This window comes from Labeo rohita, unplaced genomic scaffold, assembly GCF_022985175.1.
Source record: "Labeo rohita strain BAU-BD-2019 unplaced genomic scaffold, IGBB_LRoh.1.0 scaffold_179, whole genome shotgun sequence".
NCBI classification, from domain to species: domain Eukaryota; kingdom Metazoa; phylum Chordata; class Actinopteri; order Cypriniformes; family Cyprinidae; genus Labeo; species Labeo rohita.
Genome location: NW_026127989.1, coordinates 18,857 through 36,348, shown reverse-complemented (window position 1 = coordinate 36,348; position 17,492 = coordinate 18,857). Strand labels below are relative to the sequence as shown.

The 17,492-nt window shown below is 39.7% G+C and overlaps 1 protein-coding gene and 1 long non-coding RNA gene across 5 annotated transcripts; one reads left to right on the top strand and one right to left on the bottom strand.

Annotated features, from left to right (window-relative positions):
- Positions 1–5,206: 5,206 nt before the first annotated feature.
- Positions 5,207–6,522, bottom strand: LOC127158933 (cytosolic phospholipase A2 gamma-like). Its single transcript, XM_051101877.1, has 5 exons — positions 6,406–6,522; positions 6,150–6,175; positions 5,852–5,963; positions 5,538–5,680; positions 5,207–5,453 (listed from the first exon to the last, which is right to left on the bottom strand). Exons 2-5 carry the CDS (start codon positions 6,173–6,175, stop codon positions 5,222–5,224), a joined length of 513 nt encoding a protein of 170 aa, XP_050957834.1. The 5' UTR covers positions 6,406–6,522; the 3' UTR covers positions 5,207–5,221.
- A 5,222-nt stretch (positions 6,523–11,744) lies between these two features.
- LOC127158934 (uncharacterized) lies at positions 11,745–17,489 on the top strand. Of its 4 annotated transcripts, none has more exons than XR_007826315.1 (15): positions 11,745–12,653; positions 13,125–13,196; positions 13,312–13,374; positions 13,459–13,491; positions 13,794–13,871; positions 13,955–14,035; positions 14,185–14,262; positions 14,764–14,842; positions 14,945–15,001; positions 15,522–15,551; positions 15,661–15,705; positions 16,089–16,262; positions 16,395–16,459; positions 16,897–16,997; positions 17,305–17,489. It is a non-coding gene; the product is annotated as an uncharacterized LOC127158934 (long non-coding RNA). The 4 variants fall into 4 exon arrangements; XR_007826316.1 differs by having other exon boundaries at positions 11,745–12,657; positions 13,152–13,196; XR_007826313.1 differs by having other exon boundaries at positions 11,745–12,657.
- The last annotated feature ends 3 nt before the right edge of the window (positions 17,490–17,492 follow it).

The following is a 17,492-nucleotide window of genomic DNA, read 5'->3' as shown; positions in this document are numbered from 1 at the left end:
AACAGATATTTGTGTTTGCTAAACTTAACAGATGGATAAGTAACCCAGCTGCCTTACAATTTAAGTTGATTCAAGTCAAATATCTAAGTTGTCACTTAGTATTATTTAACATTTCAAGTTCAACTTTTTTTGAGTTGACTGAACTTAAAAATTTTAAGGCAGCCAGGTTACAAATTATTTTAAGTTGACTCAACAAATTGTTTTTTACAGTGTATGTTTAATATATCAGAAGATGGCAGGTGGGTTTGGGGACGTTCTAAAACGCTTAACGTGAAAAACGCTTAACGTGGCTTAATGCATTAAAACACCATTTAAAAAATACCAAACTCAGTAAACACATTATTAATAAATGATACTACTTACAGATGTAACGAAGCGGAGATGAGACGAGGATCTATGTGCAAGAGTTTATTGTACATCCAAAGAAAACAACAAATTATCCAGAACGGGGAACCCTTAGAATCCAGGCAAGAACAGGGAGCAACCATCACAGACATTAAACAACTGACCAAATACAGGGGAAAGACAAGGACTATTTATACACAGGGTGAGGTAATGATCTAATTGGTAACCGGGGTAACTGATGAGGGAGTGGGTGTGGTTCAACGAAGATCCATGGCAACAAACAAGGGAACAGAGGTACAGGGAAGCAGGGAACAATAAGATACAAAAACTACAAAATAAAAGTCCTTAAACACGAACACAGAAGACAAAGACCAGGCACATGACATAACCCCCCCTCAAAAGAGTGGCTTCCAGACGCTCCAAACAGAAATACCAGTCCAGGAAGGGGGAGGAGCTCAGGCAGAACTGGGGAAGGGATGGAGGGCCAGGTCCATGTAAGGGGAGATAAACAAGGGACTGAAGCAGAGCAAGAGGCCAGGGTGGAGTCGGCCAGATGGGAGGAGCTGAGGACCACCAGATCATGAGAGAAGACCTCCACGGCGGAGCAGGCGGTACCCAGCAGGGCGGAGCAGGAGGCTCAGGAGCCCTCCAGGGCGGAGCCGGAGGCAGAGCAGGTGGCACTAGAGCCCTCAAAGGTGGAGCCGGAGGCAGAGCAGGCGGCGCTAGAGCCCTCCAGGGCGGAGCCGGAGGCAGAACAGGTGGCACTAGAGCCCTCCAGGGCGGAGCCGGAGGCAGAACAGACGGCGCTATAGCCCTCCAGGTCGGAGCCGGAGGCAGAGCCAGCGACACTAGAGCCCCCAAGGGCAGAGCCGGAGGCACAACAGCCCTCCCAGGCGGAACAGGAGGCGGAACAGGAGGCGGAGCAGGAGGCGCAGCAGCCCTGCGGGGCGGAACAGGAATCTGCATCACGCTCTGGGACCTGGGGAGAGCAGGGACAGAGGAGGCAGACAGAATAGAGGGAGAAGGCGCAGCAGCCCTCCAGGGCGGAACAGGAGGCGGAGCAACCCTCCGGGGCGGAACAGGAGGCGGAGCAGCCCTCCGGGGCGGAACAGGAGGCGGAGCAGCCCTCCGGGGCGGAACAGGAGGCGGAGCAGCCCTCCGGGGCGGAACAGGAGGCGGAGCAGCCCTCCGGGGCGGAACAGGAGGCTGCGTCATCGACTGGGACCTGGGGAGAACAGTGACAGAGGATGTAGACAGGGAAAAGGGAGAAGCAGAGAGTTTGGTGGTTAACGCCCCCTCCGTAAGAGGTTCTACGGCTGGCGCCGACACCTCTGGAGGCATTGGCGCAGCTTCTCCGACGGGGAAGGCCTCTGGAGCAGACTTGAGACCAGACGAGAGCTCTGGTGCAGGCTTGTGATCAGACGAGAGCTCAGAGGCTGACCTGTGAACAGGCGTGACCTCAGGAGCACAGTGTGTAGCCCACACACACCACATGGCCACTGCCATTAAGGGAAGAGCAGCAGCGATAACGTCACTTGGCTTGTGAAGATCTGCTGTAACGTGGCTTGACTCGGGAACAACATGGCTTGACTCGGGAACAACATGGCTTGACTCGGGAACAACATGGCTTGACTCGGGAACAACATGGCTTGACTCGGGAACAACATTGACTTGGCTTGACTCGTGGGGAACAGCTGCTGTAGCTTGACTCGGCCCTGTTCTTGCCTGGTTTCTCAGTGTTCCCCGTTCTGGATTATTTGTTGTTTTCCTTGGATGTTCAATAAACTCCTGCACATAGATCCTCGTCTCATCTCCGCTTCGTTACAACAGACAAGCATATGAGTCCAGAATAAGATCGCGTTAAGCGTTTTCCTTCCACAGAAAACCGTTATAAGAAAAGCGCTTAATAAATAACGTGGCTTAATAAATTAAAACAGTGTTTTTGAAAAAAAACAAACTCAATAATCATTATTAATAAATCATTCAATGTACAGACAAACAGATATGAAGCCAGAATACTAATGCAACAAGTTCAATTACGCGTTAAGCGTTTTCATTAAAGATATTGACATTGATTATTATAACACTGTTTTAATTTATTAATTCAGGTTAAGCACTTTCCTTATAGGGTGAGTGGGGGAAAACACCCCCTCAAGAACGGGACAATGACATAAATTATAAACAAAGTATGAAAAATGTCCGGAGTTTTCATGATATTAGATTTTTAACAAAATTTAAATTTGTACCAAAACGCCCACCCCCCCAACGCCCACCCCCTAGCTAACTAGCTACCTGATGCTAACTTGATGTAATTTTTAAATATAAAATCCAAATATTTTTATTCAACCAGCTAGTTAGAATTCATTTGATGGAAAATCAAAGGATTTGATGTTCAGAACAGAGTAACTACAGTAATTGGGGGTGTTTTACCCCACTGACTATGTCTGAGAAAAAAATATGTCATTCTGAAAATATAATTAAAAAAAAAAAAATTAAACTACTGTCACACCCCCGGACTATTTAGTTGGTTTCTCCCATCATCTCCCCCGCTGCTCTGTGTGTTTTGGTTCCTCTCTTATTTCCCACACCTGTGTATCCTAATCAATGTGTCTTTATAAGTTTGTGTCTTTGCTTTGTTGTTTGTCGGACTTTAATGTTACCACCCAGTGTTCCTGTGTTTCCTGTGCTTCCCGTTGGATTTATTAAATACCTTTCGTTTTATTACGTCGCTGTTCGTGTGTTTCGTCTGATCGTGACAGAAAGTCCGACCAACTACAGTTTTTCTCCGCGTTTTCCCTCATTTTGTTTACCGTTCTTTTTTCTCAGTCCTTTTGTTTCTGCTGTGTTATCACAATGAATCCCCTACTCCATCCGGAATTTATCCTCCTTCGGCTGAAGCAGGGGGATCTACCGCTCGAGGGATATACCGTCATGTTCCAACTAGTAGCTCACACCACCAGCTACCCAGATGGCCCTCGAGCCGATTTCGCCTCGTTTGTGGAGTGGACACTGGCGAGAAACCGATCCTCGTTTCCCGCCTGTTCCTTGGAGAATCTCGCCAGTGTCACTCCGGACCCAGATCCCAACAAGCCACCACCCCGACCCGCGGAATACCAGCCAGAGCCCACCGATGACGGAGAACTAAAGCCTGCTGCAACCAGCGAGCCATCGCAGAGAGGAGCGACAGAGCTGCTGATTGCCACGGAGCCTGAGATGCACGAGCCGTCAGACCAGGTGCGTGAGTCGGCCACTATGACCGCGACGGTGGAGATATCAGTGGAACGGAAATTGCTGAGGACAGCATTATCCACTGCACCACCACTGAGGGTGAGCTTAATTGGATTTTGGGACATACGATAAAAGACAATGAACCTGATCTATGTTTCCCTGAGGATTTAAATATTGAACCCCCTGTAAATTCTGAACTGTCCATCTACTTAAATTTCCCACCCACCCTCCCTCAGTTACCTCTGTTTAATGGCCATAATGTTTCAACCTTGCCACAACTGCTGCCTGTCAGTCCCTCTGCTCACCCTCAGCCCACCATCTGTGCAGTGGGTTCGCTGCAGGTCTGCCAGTCATCATCAATGTCATGGCTAGAGGATCCCTCATCTCCGCCTTCATCCTCTGAGTCCTGGACTCCGCCTCGGCTCTCCGACCCTGCGGCTCCACCCCGTCTCTCAGCTCCCTCGTCTCCACCGTCGCCCGTCGGTCCACCAGCTCCACCGGGCTCCATCGTCCTTTCGGCTCCGCCCCGGTCTGTCGTCATCCCACCTTCGCCTCAGGACTCCACTCCTCCGGCTGCGCCTCGTCGCTCCGTCCCACCGGCTCCGTGGAACTCCTCCATCCCTCTGGCACAGCCTCAGTCCTCTGTCGCTCCGGCTCCGCCACGGACCTCTGGATCTCCGCCTCCGCCTTGGTCGCCAGAGCCTTGGGCTCCGCCTTGGCCCTCCGGATCCTCAGTGTCGCCCAGGATCATTGGCTCTCCGTCTCCACCTCGGGCTCTACCACCACCTGCTCCGCCTCCGTCGGTCAGCCCCCGGGAGTCGTCAGCCTTTCCTCCACCATGGCTCCTCCCTCCATCGGCTCCACCGTGGGGTTCCATCATGGCTGCGGTCTGGGTCTCACCTGGCTCCTCCTGCTCCAGCCCCCTCCTGTCACCTCCTTAGCTCCTCCCTCCGTCATCACCTCCCTGGACTCTGTATTTTGCCCTCCTCCCGGGAGTCCATCCTCCACTGAAACCCCCTCCTAGGACTTTGGACAGTTTTTCCTGTTTGTCGGCGCGAGGACGCGCCTTCCGGGAGGGGGATGTAATGTCACACCCCCGGACTATTTAGTTGGTTTCTCCCATCATCTCCCCCACTGCCCTGTGTGTTTTGGTTCCTCCCTTATTTCCCACACCTGTGTATCCTAATCAATGTGTCTTTATAAGTTTGTGTCTTTGCTTTGTTGTCTGTCAGACTTTAATGTTACCACCCAGTGTTCCTGTGTTTCCTGTGTTTCCCATTGGATTTATTAAATACCTTTCGTTTTATTACGTCGCTGTTCGTGTGTTTCATCTGATCGTGACAACTACAGTATCTGTATCTGGATTTCATCTTGTGGTTATTTGGGGGAAAATAGTAGGGTTAGTTTTCCCATACTCTACCGTTTCTGTTATTTAGTTATTTTTTTTATTATTATTATTTTTTTTTTTTTAGATAATCATCAAGTGTTCTAAATTAGAAGCAAATGAAGTATAAGTACAATATTGATATGTATCTAATAATACCTATCCTTATTTGTAAAATCCACTATCAGTCGACATTAAAAAATAAAAACATATGCACTTTAAGACTGAACATGACCACCTCTACCCTCAACAAGCTATGGTGGGTTACAGTATGTTTTGAATATATTTACAGACCTCTTTCACAAATGATGTGACAAACGCCACTGCCCAGACATCAGTCAAGCTGAAGAAATCTTTTCCATAGTAATATTTCTTCAGTTTGGCCAATATATCTGTCCAGTTGACTCCTTCTCCACTGAGTCTTTTGATGATTTTGTCTTTCACGGTCTCTAGTTTGGTGGACCAGTCTGGTTCTTTGTATAAGGAGGCCATGCACCTTCAGAGAAGAACATACTGCTGTCATTTTTGACATTCAACCCAATTTAATCTCTGTGTGTTTGTTGTTTCTCAGGGTTCGTACCAGGTGGATCCAGAGACTCCGCTCAGATAAAGGATGCAGTCCAGAAGACCCGCTTTATCAAGCTCAACCAGGGATCCCAGCAAACCCACCATGGCTCTTTGTCCTCCTCCAGAACCCAGTAATGCAATGTTTGGCACTTTATCCTGAAACACACACACACCACTTAAAGCTTGAGCCTAATGGCATGGTTTTTCACAATCAAGAGAGTAAAACTATTCACTGTTTGACATCTGATGTTCATTGGTCACAGAATTATTTGGTTCATTATTAAGTCAAACAGTTAGATATATGAAGTATAACCTAAGAAGTTTTACCTGACTGCAGTGTATATTAAACTTCTGCAGGCATTGTAGAACAGTGTTTCTCCTTCTGGCTACAAACTCTTCCTCCTTCTTATTTAGAGAGTGTTTGATTCTCACCTCACCGCTGCAGCAGACACAAACAGACAGAGCAGTGTTGAATTTAACCTCACCTATTTGATGTAAATATATTTTAAGTGCAATTAATTGTAATTGTTTATTCTCTGAATTGTCCAGATTTTATTGATGTTAATTGTGTAACTAATGCAGCACAATTGTTATCCCATGATTCTAGGAATCTGTGCAGAATTACCTTCGCTGGGGTTTGGATGCACTCATCTATAAAACAAAAGAGTTGACATTAAAGTTAATCTTCTGAAAATCATTTGATAAACTCATATATTTATATATAAGCACAGCCATTTTTAACATTGATAATAATGAAAAATGTTTCCTGAGCAACAAATCAGCGAATTAGAATGATTAACTGTTAACTTATAGCTTGGATATTTTCGTTTTTTAGTGAAACATTGACATGATCTACATAAAGCTTTAAAGCATATACTCACAGTTCCTGTGGATCCTAAGTCTTCAGCAGCAGCACCACAAATATAACAGCACAGCAGGAGTTGTCTCTCTGAACGAGTGGAAGGTGCTCTTTTATAAGGCTCTTTATAAGTCTGTCTTTGTGGGGAGTGGAAGTGAAGAATGTGAAGTTACACAATCATTCAAAGAGACCATGAAAAAAGCGATGTTTTCTGGTACATTCATTCTGAAATTCCCCTGAAGGCAACTGATCAGATTTATGTGGGTGTGTTTGGGCAAGTTTGTGTCAGGCAACAGGTTGATCTGAATCTTGATGAACATCTTGATAGACGCTTCTTTTCACCGAGAAACGGAGAAAGGCTTCATGCACATCAGTTTACCAAAGACTAGTAGTATTAATGATAAAATGAAACTTTCAAGTGGATATTATTACAATAATACATTCTAAACTTTCCTGCAGACTTTGAATCGTGGTCGGAGCCCTGATTCAAAAAGACACCAAAAATGAACAAATAGATGTTTGTGTGTGTGTGTGTGTGTGATAGAGAGAGAGAGAGAGACAGAGACAGAGACAGAGAGAGAAACAAATATATTCCAGTTACATGGACTGTTGATCTCTTTTGCTTAATGTACATCGGTCATCTGGATACAATGAAAACTGTCTTATGTGCATCATGCTCTGCATATAAAGCATTATGTGCACAGAGTACTTTTATGATGTTTATAAAATCATTCAGGGGGTTAAATTAGTTTAAATGCCAGAGTTGATCAGTGGCCTACAGTTAAAAAATCTTTAAAGGACCACTAAAAGACAATGAATGATGCAAGAATTCATCACTTTAAGTGACTAATTTCATGCACTAGAAGAATTATGTGACACAGAATGCAATCATTTTTCTTCCTTTATTTAGTTATGCATTTTGCCCCAAAAGCATTTCATTTTGTGCACATCCTAAACACCAAACCATTTTAATTCCCTACATGTCATTCACATGAGGCTGAATGTACTAATTATTTCAAGGGATTGGATAAAATATATATTTTTTAACTACATGAAAATTATATATGAAATATGTTGAAACTAAAATTTCTGACGGTCACAAATGTCACAAAATGTGACCATTTAATCGTGGTCACAGCCCTGATTCAAAAAGACACCAAAACTCCTGACTTGATTTTTAGTCTTTAGACCTACAGAGGGTAGTGTAGGTGTTTAATGAACTAGAAGGGAATTCATGACATAAACATACTGATAAACATTTTGTGTTTATGCCAAATGAAGTTCTCTGGTATAAACCAAGGGAATATATTAAGAGCTGGATTGGATGGGCCAAGTGTGGCATTGATGAAGAACATGGTCTGTCTAAACACGCCTTTACACGAAGAGCTTTTCTCTTGAAGTTCATGTGAGGAGTAAAATGAACAAAGCATTTAAATTTTTTTGTTAAGTCAACTGGAAAAAAAATTGGTTGAACTCAATTTTTCATGTTTTCACAACTATGAACCACGTCTAACTGACATAAATTATTCATTTTTCTTCAACATCATAACTTAACTATTTGAGTTTACTGGACTTTGCCAAGAAGTTTTGGATATCTAGAACCAGATTTTTTATGAAATCAACACAACTACAAAATTGAAACGCAACAGACACGTTGCATCCAAAAACACAAACATAAATAATTGTCTTGCAAAGATACAAAAACACTACGAAAGAAAAACCTTCACATATACACAGCTCACACAAAAACATGCAAACTTGTCTATGCACACACCCATCTTAGTGCCAAAATAGTACAAATAACTCTCCTTGTCATTATCAGATATTTTCATTGCAGAAACAAGTGTACATGAAGAATTCACAATAAGCTGTGTTCTTCATATTAAACTGTTCAAAAACTGTAAATTCCCAATTGTAGAAACATGACAATGAAAGAGGAAGTACTACAAGGTAACAAAAAAGAAGTCAGTTTAAAAAAAAATATAAAATAAAAAAAAGAACAACAAAAAAACAAAAATTCCAATGTTTGACTTAAAAAAATGAGATCTAAAACAACAATGTTCTGAAAGTTTAAACCAGTACAATGATTAAACAGTAGCATAAAGTAAAAAGATTTATTTTGTTTTCTGTCTTATCACAGCAACTTGCTTTTCAAAGAGTGAAATCTTGCGGTACAAGAGTCTGATCTGACTCCAATGAACAGGTGCTGTATCACTTCAAAAGTGACTTTTAATTCCTCTGGATAGTCGAGGTTTAATGCGTACACCAGGCCCATCAGGTTCAGAAAAGCATTAGGTATAATCACTCAGGTGGTGCATTACCACTTTTTCCTCAATCACCAGGGCAACGTCATAGAAGGCTGGGAGAGGTTTCATCACATTTTCCACAACCACTAGGATTCCAATCACCACACCCTTGATTCTATCCTCTTCAGTCACTGGGCTTCACAGAATGTAAACAAAACAAGGCACTATTACTTAAAAGCAATTACACAAACGTAGACCCCAGACCCCTGCAAATTAAGAGATCTAATGTTCAATTTCCCTTTAGGCTGCGTTTACACTAGTGCGTATTCGTTTTAAAATGCTTAATTTTTGCTAAGGTTACGCCTATAGTTTACACGGTTACACTTCATTTTGATAGTCCACTTTAGACATTCTACTAACTATAAGTAACTTTGCAACTACATGTCAACTTATTCTCATTAGTTTGCAACTACATGTTGACATGTTTACTCTAATGACTAGTTGACATGCAGTTGCAAAATTGCTTACTGTTAGTAGAATGTCTAAAGTGGACTATCAAAATAAAGTGTTACCGTTTACACTACTCAGGTGTTTTTAAGCCTCAAAAATGGAGACTTTCGAAAACGCTGCAGACCATGTTTTAGTTTGCAAACTCTGGGGTTGCATGTCAGTGTAAATGGACCAAAACGGAGACATTTTAAAATGATAGCGTGACTGCCCACATTTACTCTGCGTATCCTTGATGATCGTGTAAATAATAACATCATGCTCATTGTTGTACACCAAAGATATGTATAGGTAGATTCCCCATTCGACCGCTTTAAGCACGTGCTGTCACGCTGGCACAAGAGGGCAGAGGCAGAGATAACGGTTGCACAGTTTATTCTTACAGAAGTGCAACAACAGAGTGATACGGTGAAACACAGGTAAGTAGTGAAGTCTTTTTGAGCGGGTGATTCACAGCCGTTCCGGTAGACACAGATAAGTATCCAGTCAGTAGACAAAACATTCCACAAGAACAGTTCAGTCACTTCTCTTAAAAGTGTTTAAACCTCCTTCCTTCACAGATGCGTTCCAACCAAGATCCTTTAGGAAATCCTTGTGAAGAAAGTACACAGATGGAGAAGCGTGCATCCACAGGTAACAGGAACAGATATGATACCAGCCGGTGAGTAAAGCAAACAGGTAAGTCTTTATACTGTGGTGGTGATTGGGTGCACAGGTGTAAGTGATCAGTAATCAGGTGATGGTTCATGGTGCTCTGGTTTAGGGATTGCGTGGATGACGTGACATGTACACACATCCGCCATCTAAATAATAGGGCATCTACCTATACATAGCTATGATTGTACTTGCATGAATGGTCATGCTACATGCATTTTCAGTTGTGTAGTGTAGACTGAGATTGTTTCTGAAATGCAGCAAAAACACCAGAGGATCGTTTTCATTTTAAAATGCCATTTTAAGGGCCTTACTTGTTTCAGCTTACCTTGCATATCTCTTAATGAATTTTGAAGGAGTCTCTTGCATGTACCATGGCAGGCCCAGCCATGCTGCTGTCCTCATCCTTTGGTTGTTGTCTGTAAAATATAGGATGGTTAAAGTACCAGCTTTATTTGTTCAATCCTTTGTTTTTCTTTATTCATTTATCTTTTCTCCCTCTCCCTCTGTTTTTGATGCTTTTTATGCATATACATTTGTTGTAAATAAATCACCAGTGATGTGATGCAACAACAGTTGTTTGTTACCTTCTTGTTCAGCACCAAAATAAGATTTAATAGTGGATGTACCACACACTTTGCAACACTTTAAAGGAAATAAAGGATAGGTTACCAAAGATGATAACTGTCATTTACTCACTAACATGCCACTCCAAACACATGCAGAAATATTCATACCTTCATTCCATACAAAGAAATTATCAGTGTTATATATAATACTATAAAGGACAAGTCAACACTATAAAAAAAAATGCTGTAAAAGTAGTGGATTAGTCATGTTGCCTATTTTAAAAGTTTTCTGATAATAACTTTGTGTAATAAACTGATCATATCAGATGGGCTCTTCGGTCACTTCTGACCGGAATTTTTTAAATAAAAAAAAATTAAAAATCGTAGCTTCATCGGAATGGTACGAAACTTAGTGACTTTTATGGTACTTGGTATATGAACACACAAAAAAATTGGGGACAGGATTTGAAAAGTCTAAGTGGTCGTAAAAAAAATAGTCACACTCAGGGCCTTCGGGTCAAAATGACCGGCCATAGGAAATGAATGGGAAATTGGCAAAAATATGAAAATACTGAGTTTTTTTGTGCATACAATCTACAAATCAGCCACAATCCAGAAAAAAAGCACACAACAGTGAAGGGGTGACTCTCTAAAACATCAGTAGTGCAAAACACTACAATACACACACACACACACACACACAAAAACACACACACACACACACAAATGAACGTGTGTCATTTCAAAAGCTAATTTTGGGAAATGTGTGAAATAGAAGCAATCAATGTAAGAAATAAAGTGCACAGCAATGAAAGCATGAGACTAAGCCATCAAGGTTGCAAAATAGACACACACACGCACACACACATAGGGAAATATGAGACTGGTGAGACTGTAACAGAGAAATGTGAGAATATGTGAAACAAAATCAATGAATCAAATAAAAGGGAGACATTGGATCCAAAATGCAAAAGTCACACACCATGTCTCTCTCTTGAACACACACACACACACACACACACACACACACAGGGAAATATGAGACTGTAACAGAAATGTCTAATGCAATGTTCAGGTTTAACTGTATTATAAAGTAAAACTGGCGCTTCAAATGACCAGTTAAACCAATCAAACAAACAAAAAACTTGGCAAATAATAAAAAAAAATAGTCTTTGATAATCTCATATGATATATTAAAATCCACAACCTGAAAAGGCAAAGGCAAATATGTGCAAAAACAACTAGAATTCACAAGCCCTTCTACAGAGAGCAGTACATTCACCTAGTGGTTAAAATATGACATTGCTTGATAATTATGCTCACTACACCACCAGATGGCACCAATCTGACTTAAAAAAATTGTTTTCTATAGGCCAGGGCCCGTATCCCTACCCAGCTAACATTGGTCCGACGGCAACGTCGTGTCCCTGGCCAAAAATAGTCGCGGTAGGACGGCATAAATCCGTAAAAATATGTAACACAGAACTCTGCCTAAAAATGCATTCAGATACGTTTGTACATGCATAAAGTTCTCTGGGGTTGCATATATAATTATTACTTTAAGTTTTAGCTCCGTGTAGTGCAATACATACACTGTTGTGAACCAGTTGTGAGAGGACGTCCACAAGGTGACGTCCTTTACACGTGCATTTATAGTCCATCATGACCCTGTATGAAATCAGTATGAAATATGCAAAAGCAATTGTGCTTACACCTTGATTATTACTGTAATACTTTATTTAAGTGCCCCAAGTAGTTTTAAGACGACCACGTCTAGTCAAGCATTACCCATTCAAAATAAATAAAGAAATAAGTAAATTAGTAAATAAAAACAGGAAATCGTAATGAAATAAACGTAATTTGGTATTTCTATCTTGTTTAATTAATATGTGCCATATGGTTAAGTGATTGCAAAGCCACTGAATTTTAGTTATAATTCTACCCGTTTTCCATAAATTTCAATACGATTTTATTATTTTAAGTTTATGCATATACATATAAAACAGATATCTCTGGTCAACATTTGAAGTCTGGGTGAAGATTACCAAAACTGTGCTGCCAAGATGTTGCAACAAATCTCGCGGTGGGATAGATTATCTCGCGATAGGATAGATTATCTCGCGATGGGATAGATTATCTCGCGATAGGATAGATTATCTCGCGATGGGATAGATTATCTCGCAATACAATACATTATCTCGCGAGAAAGCCTTAACGTTTTTCTTTCCATAAACACAAGGAAAGCGCATCGGTGTGTTGTAAGGCTTTACAAATTATTCTACTAAAATCTACTGGTGGGTAAGTACATTTTGTAGTATTTTATTAATGTGGTCGAGTTGTACTTGTTTGACACGAAGGAAAATGAAGAAATAATGCGCACATTGTCAACTGAAACGTAGTTTGAGTTTGGCTAAAATTAGCTAGTATGCTAAAAGTTTGTTTTTAATTAATGCTTGAACAACAAATACATATCTAAAGTGTCAAGGGTATACACAAAATGTTTGCATAAAATAACACAATGAAATGAAAGGACTTCCTAATTCACAATAACTTAAAAGTACCGAAGAAATACACAGATTGTATAGCTTTTTTGTTTGTAATCTCCTTTATGGTGCTTATATAAAAATCTAATTCCTTAAGTACCACAGAAAAAAAATAGGTTTCTGATTGCTTAATTTTTACAGTAAACAGTTTAGATATGGGTTAAACATTTATATAAATTTGTTAATATTCTAATTTGTCATATGTCCTTGTATGTGATAAAGGTAAAATTGTGTGCCCAACACATTTAGATGCAACGTGCCCGACCCCTGACTTGTTCAACACTATGTTAAGTTGTAAGTTTTTGACTGCTTTGTGTAATATTAAAAAAAGAAATCATGCTTTAAAAAAATTGCTGTTTACTTTTAATAGTCATTGAACCTTAATCTATGTTTCTCTGTATGTTCTCAGTGGATGTTCAAATCACACCTGCACGTACAAACCTATCAACATTCACGCCTTCACCAGTAGCAAGTATGTGATATCTAAAGTCATTTGCAAATTGCAAATCACTATAACGGTCAAATAGCATCACTTCTTTAATGTTTTAATCAACAGCTGGGCTGTCACACTTCCAGGAGGAAAGAACAGGTATGCCACCAAAAATTACTGTGAATGTGCTACAGTTCTCAATTGATTTTTATATCATCATTACTGAGTTATGGAATTAATATCCCCTTCCATGGCACAAGTAATTTTATCACTTCATTCAGCAGGTATGCAAGGTTTAGATGTAAGATATTGTTTGTGAGCTTTCATTTTGGATAATAGGGTCCTCTTTCCATTATGTGGATTCATAGGACAAAAGCATGTTATTGTTAGAACGTTTAATAGTAAAATTGGACAGTGAAATGCTCCAAAACTAACACATCATATGTAATATTACCACAAAGGACAATTTAATCCAACCTCACTGGATCTTCAAAGACAGAGGCAAAGGACCACATCTCATGAAATGGCTACCCCCAGATGTATGTCCCTGTATATATTCATAGTACAATTTGACAGTGAAATTCTCTAAAACTAACATGTTCTTTTTAATATTACCATGAAGGACAATTTACTCAAACCCTACTGGATCTTCAAGTAAGACCGAGGCAAAGGCCCACATCTCATGAAACGGCTACCCCCAGAAGTATGTCTTTTTTTTTTTTTTTTTTTTAATTTTCACAGTGTGGTAATGTGTATATAACTTAAAGTGATTGCAAAGCTCTTTATAAACATCTTCAAAATTCCATAGATAAAATGGTCCTTTATTTCTATTACTTTTATTTTTTCCAACAGTGGATGCACAACATGACACCAGTGGAGGTCGAGGTTAACATCAACAACACTCGTGGACCCGTGGACACGTGTTGAGGCGTAAGTGCTAATGTTTAAAAAATTATCAATCTAAATGTGTACGACCACAAAGTAGCTTTTTTTTCCCTGTTACAGGGCGAGACAAACACAGTCCTGTCAATTACAGAATAAATGTTTACTCCATGTTGCCTTGTAATACCAGCTACAGTATCTATAAAAATTTGAAGAATATGTTATGATTTTGAATGTCCAAGTAACACTTTTAAGATGTTGTAGTACTAATCAAAAGATTACATGGTTAATGACACTTTATTGACACTCCAAGGGTGCAATTCAGGTCACGACCCCATTGTCATTGTAAGTAGTACATCAGACCTTAAGTAAACTTTCAGATGATCATTCGCCAGTTTTGGTCTGTTTGCTCTGTTAAAATCTCTAACCACAATGTAAGATTAACATTAGAAGATGTTTCAAAAGATTAACTTCTGTGAAATTTTTAAAACATGTATTTATGTCTTTTGTGATTCATTAATTTACATTAGGGTGCGATTTGTCTTGTAGGGTCACATAACGAACAGCCATCTGTCAGACAGAAAAATTCAGGAACCCTCTTCCAGGCCATGTGCCAGAACCGAATGAGGTATTGTAATTTGTGTCATGTCATTCACATAAAGAGGATTCATAAACTAAATTCAAATTCTTATTTTTTTTTTTTACACTTTTCATTGTAATGTCTACATAGTATTGTCTCCAGTCCCAAATTCATCATTGCCATCCCAGTCCCAGACGACCCCCCAGTGTATGTGAGAACTTTGCTGTTGCATCTTATTTTATACACATTACACCTTAATGACAACACAGCCTAATGTATAAATACATACATTTCTCAGAATCAGAATTCATACAGTTAAAAATATAGGGGCTACAATGTCTGTCAATGCACAGCAGCCTTAATACTCACAATTGAATATAGAATAGAACAGGTATAGCCAACCCTGGTCCTCGAGAACCACTGCCCTGCTTGTTTTCCAGCTGTCCCTGCCCTTCCAGCTTCTGATTGACAACTGATCCATTACTAATCAGCAGTATGTAAGGCATGGATCGTTAGAAAACAAGCAGGGCAGTGGCTTTCGAAGATCAGGGTTGGCTGCCTTGGATTTACTCAACGTTAATGATTATATGGCTACAGTAATTGACGATGTAGAATTGGACAGACAGACATTGGCAGACATTCTTGTTAAAACTGCCTTCAATAATGTACACAATGGTCCTGAAACTCTAATAACAGCATTTCCTAATGTTGTGTTGCTACTTGACAGCTGCATTGTGGAGAGAGCACAGAAGTGAGGGTATGTATGTTAATAGTCTTTTCCAGCCATGGGGTTGTCATATTCAAAATTTAATGTACATTTTACACTTATATATTTTATTAATTTTTTTATTTACATTTTTAAATAGGTGGCACCAGACCCTCACGGAGCGCTTACCCTATGTCAACTGCAAGTAAGGAATGTGATGTGAATATGTGACATTTACAACACTGGCCATAAAGTAAAAAAAAAAACAGTAAAGCAAAGTCTGTAAATGTTCTGAGTTTGTTATCATCCTTTGTTAGAGGTTCAATAGTTGTTAACTAAAAATCGAATGGCAATATTGATACCAGTGTTTTTGCTCTGTCAATTCAGTCTTGCTCTTCAGTTTTTGCAGCCCTATATTCACCGAAATCAGCAGGCAATGAAGACTGGTTTAGGTTCTAAAAAAACAGTCAAGCCTAATGCCCTGCGTAAACACAAAATGTGACAGCAAGTGTCATGTTCACTTTTGGAGTTTAAGTAGTCTTGTTTGAAGGGTGTGTGTATATATTAATGTGCTGATTTTTCTTTCAGGATTCCAAAGGAAGGTCTTTTTTCATGCTGTTTGGTTTAAAAGATGAACTTGAGCGAATATCTGCCATTCTGGACCCTGGCAAGTCTACATCATCTTTTAAAAGACTGGATTAAGAGAGTGACCTAAAATCCTTTGAAGAATACATCAAAGATGATGAAAAGAAGTGGATCTGTGTAAGTTCCAAATTTAACAAAGCATAGGTGTATTATATTTGTGTATATACATACATACGAGCAGACACACAGAGAACTGTGTACTTTTTATAATATCATATCACATTATTTTGATTGTGGTGTCACTTTTAGGTTCAGCAACTGTCCAGAGTTGGTGGATCTTCTGTCAGGGACTGCGTTAACCAAATCATGAACAGGTATGTATTTACCTTGCATAGTTTGTGTGTATTGCTGCATAATATTTCAGGAACAATGTATATGATTGCCACAATAATAAACTCAGCCTTTGATTTTACTTAAGTTCATGATTTATTGTCACACACTATTATATCTCCTTATAAACATGCCTGTTTTTGTGTTGAAGTTTTAAGATGTCAGTACTGACTCAATTAGGCAGACTGAAAACAAGGCATCACCGTATAATAGCAGTGTAAGCAATGAGTCATTACTTGTCACAAAAATTCTGGATATAGAAAAGGACATAGTTCAGAGTACTTGTTACATGATAGATGGATTGATATGGTTGTGAGAGTATTTGAACATTGCCATGATGCACACTACTGTTAATTTGTAATATTGACCGCATGTTAAAATGTTTCTGAAGTGAAGTAATACTGAATCATTTCTTTCACAGAGTCATGTCAAATGCCTTAATGGCCAAATTCAATATGAGGGGTGGTGGCCAACATGACAAAAAGCCTTTCAAAGCTACAGCTTTGTACTATGTAATTCAAGGTAATTTTGGTTGGCCTTATGACATTAAAAAAAAAAAAGAAATCTCATGTTCCTTGTCTATTATTTATTTAAAAGACCACCTGTCTTTAATAGAAATGTCCTTTTCATAAGATTATTCTAGACTAAAATAACATATAATACTTATTGCTTACTTGTTACTAATGCTTCTTTCATGAAACTGAAAAGTCTTGTTCCATTGTATTTTAAATGTAGTTGTATAACCATAAAGGCATTTTCAAAATAAGTGCATGTTATTTAACTCAAATGTTGCCAATTTATTTAAAATATTCATACTCTCTTCCCTCAGATATGCTCTAAAGAGGTGGAGTTCAACTGCCACAGATTCCGAAATTGACACAGCAGTGGCGGAACACCTAAAACATGCTCCAGGATAAGCTGGGGGTGGTGGCTATAAGAAATGAGCTGTGCTACAGAAATGTGCTATAGTAAACATTTTGAAATAATAGTAAATAAATAAAGATTATAAATATACAT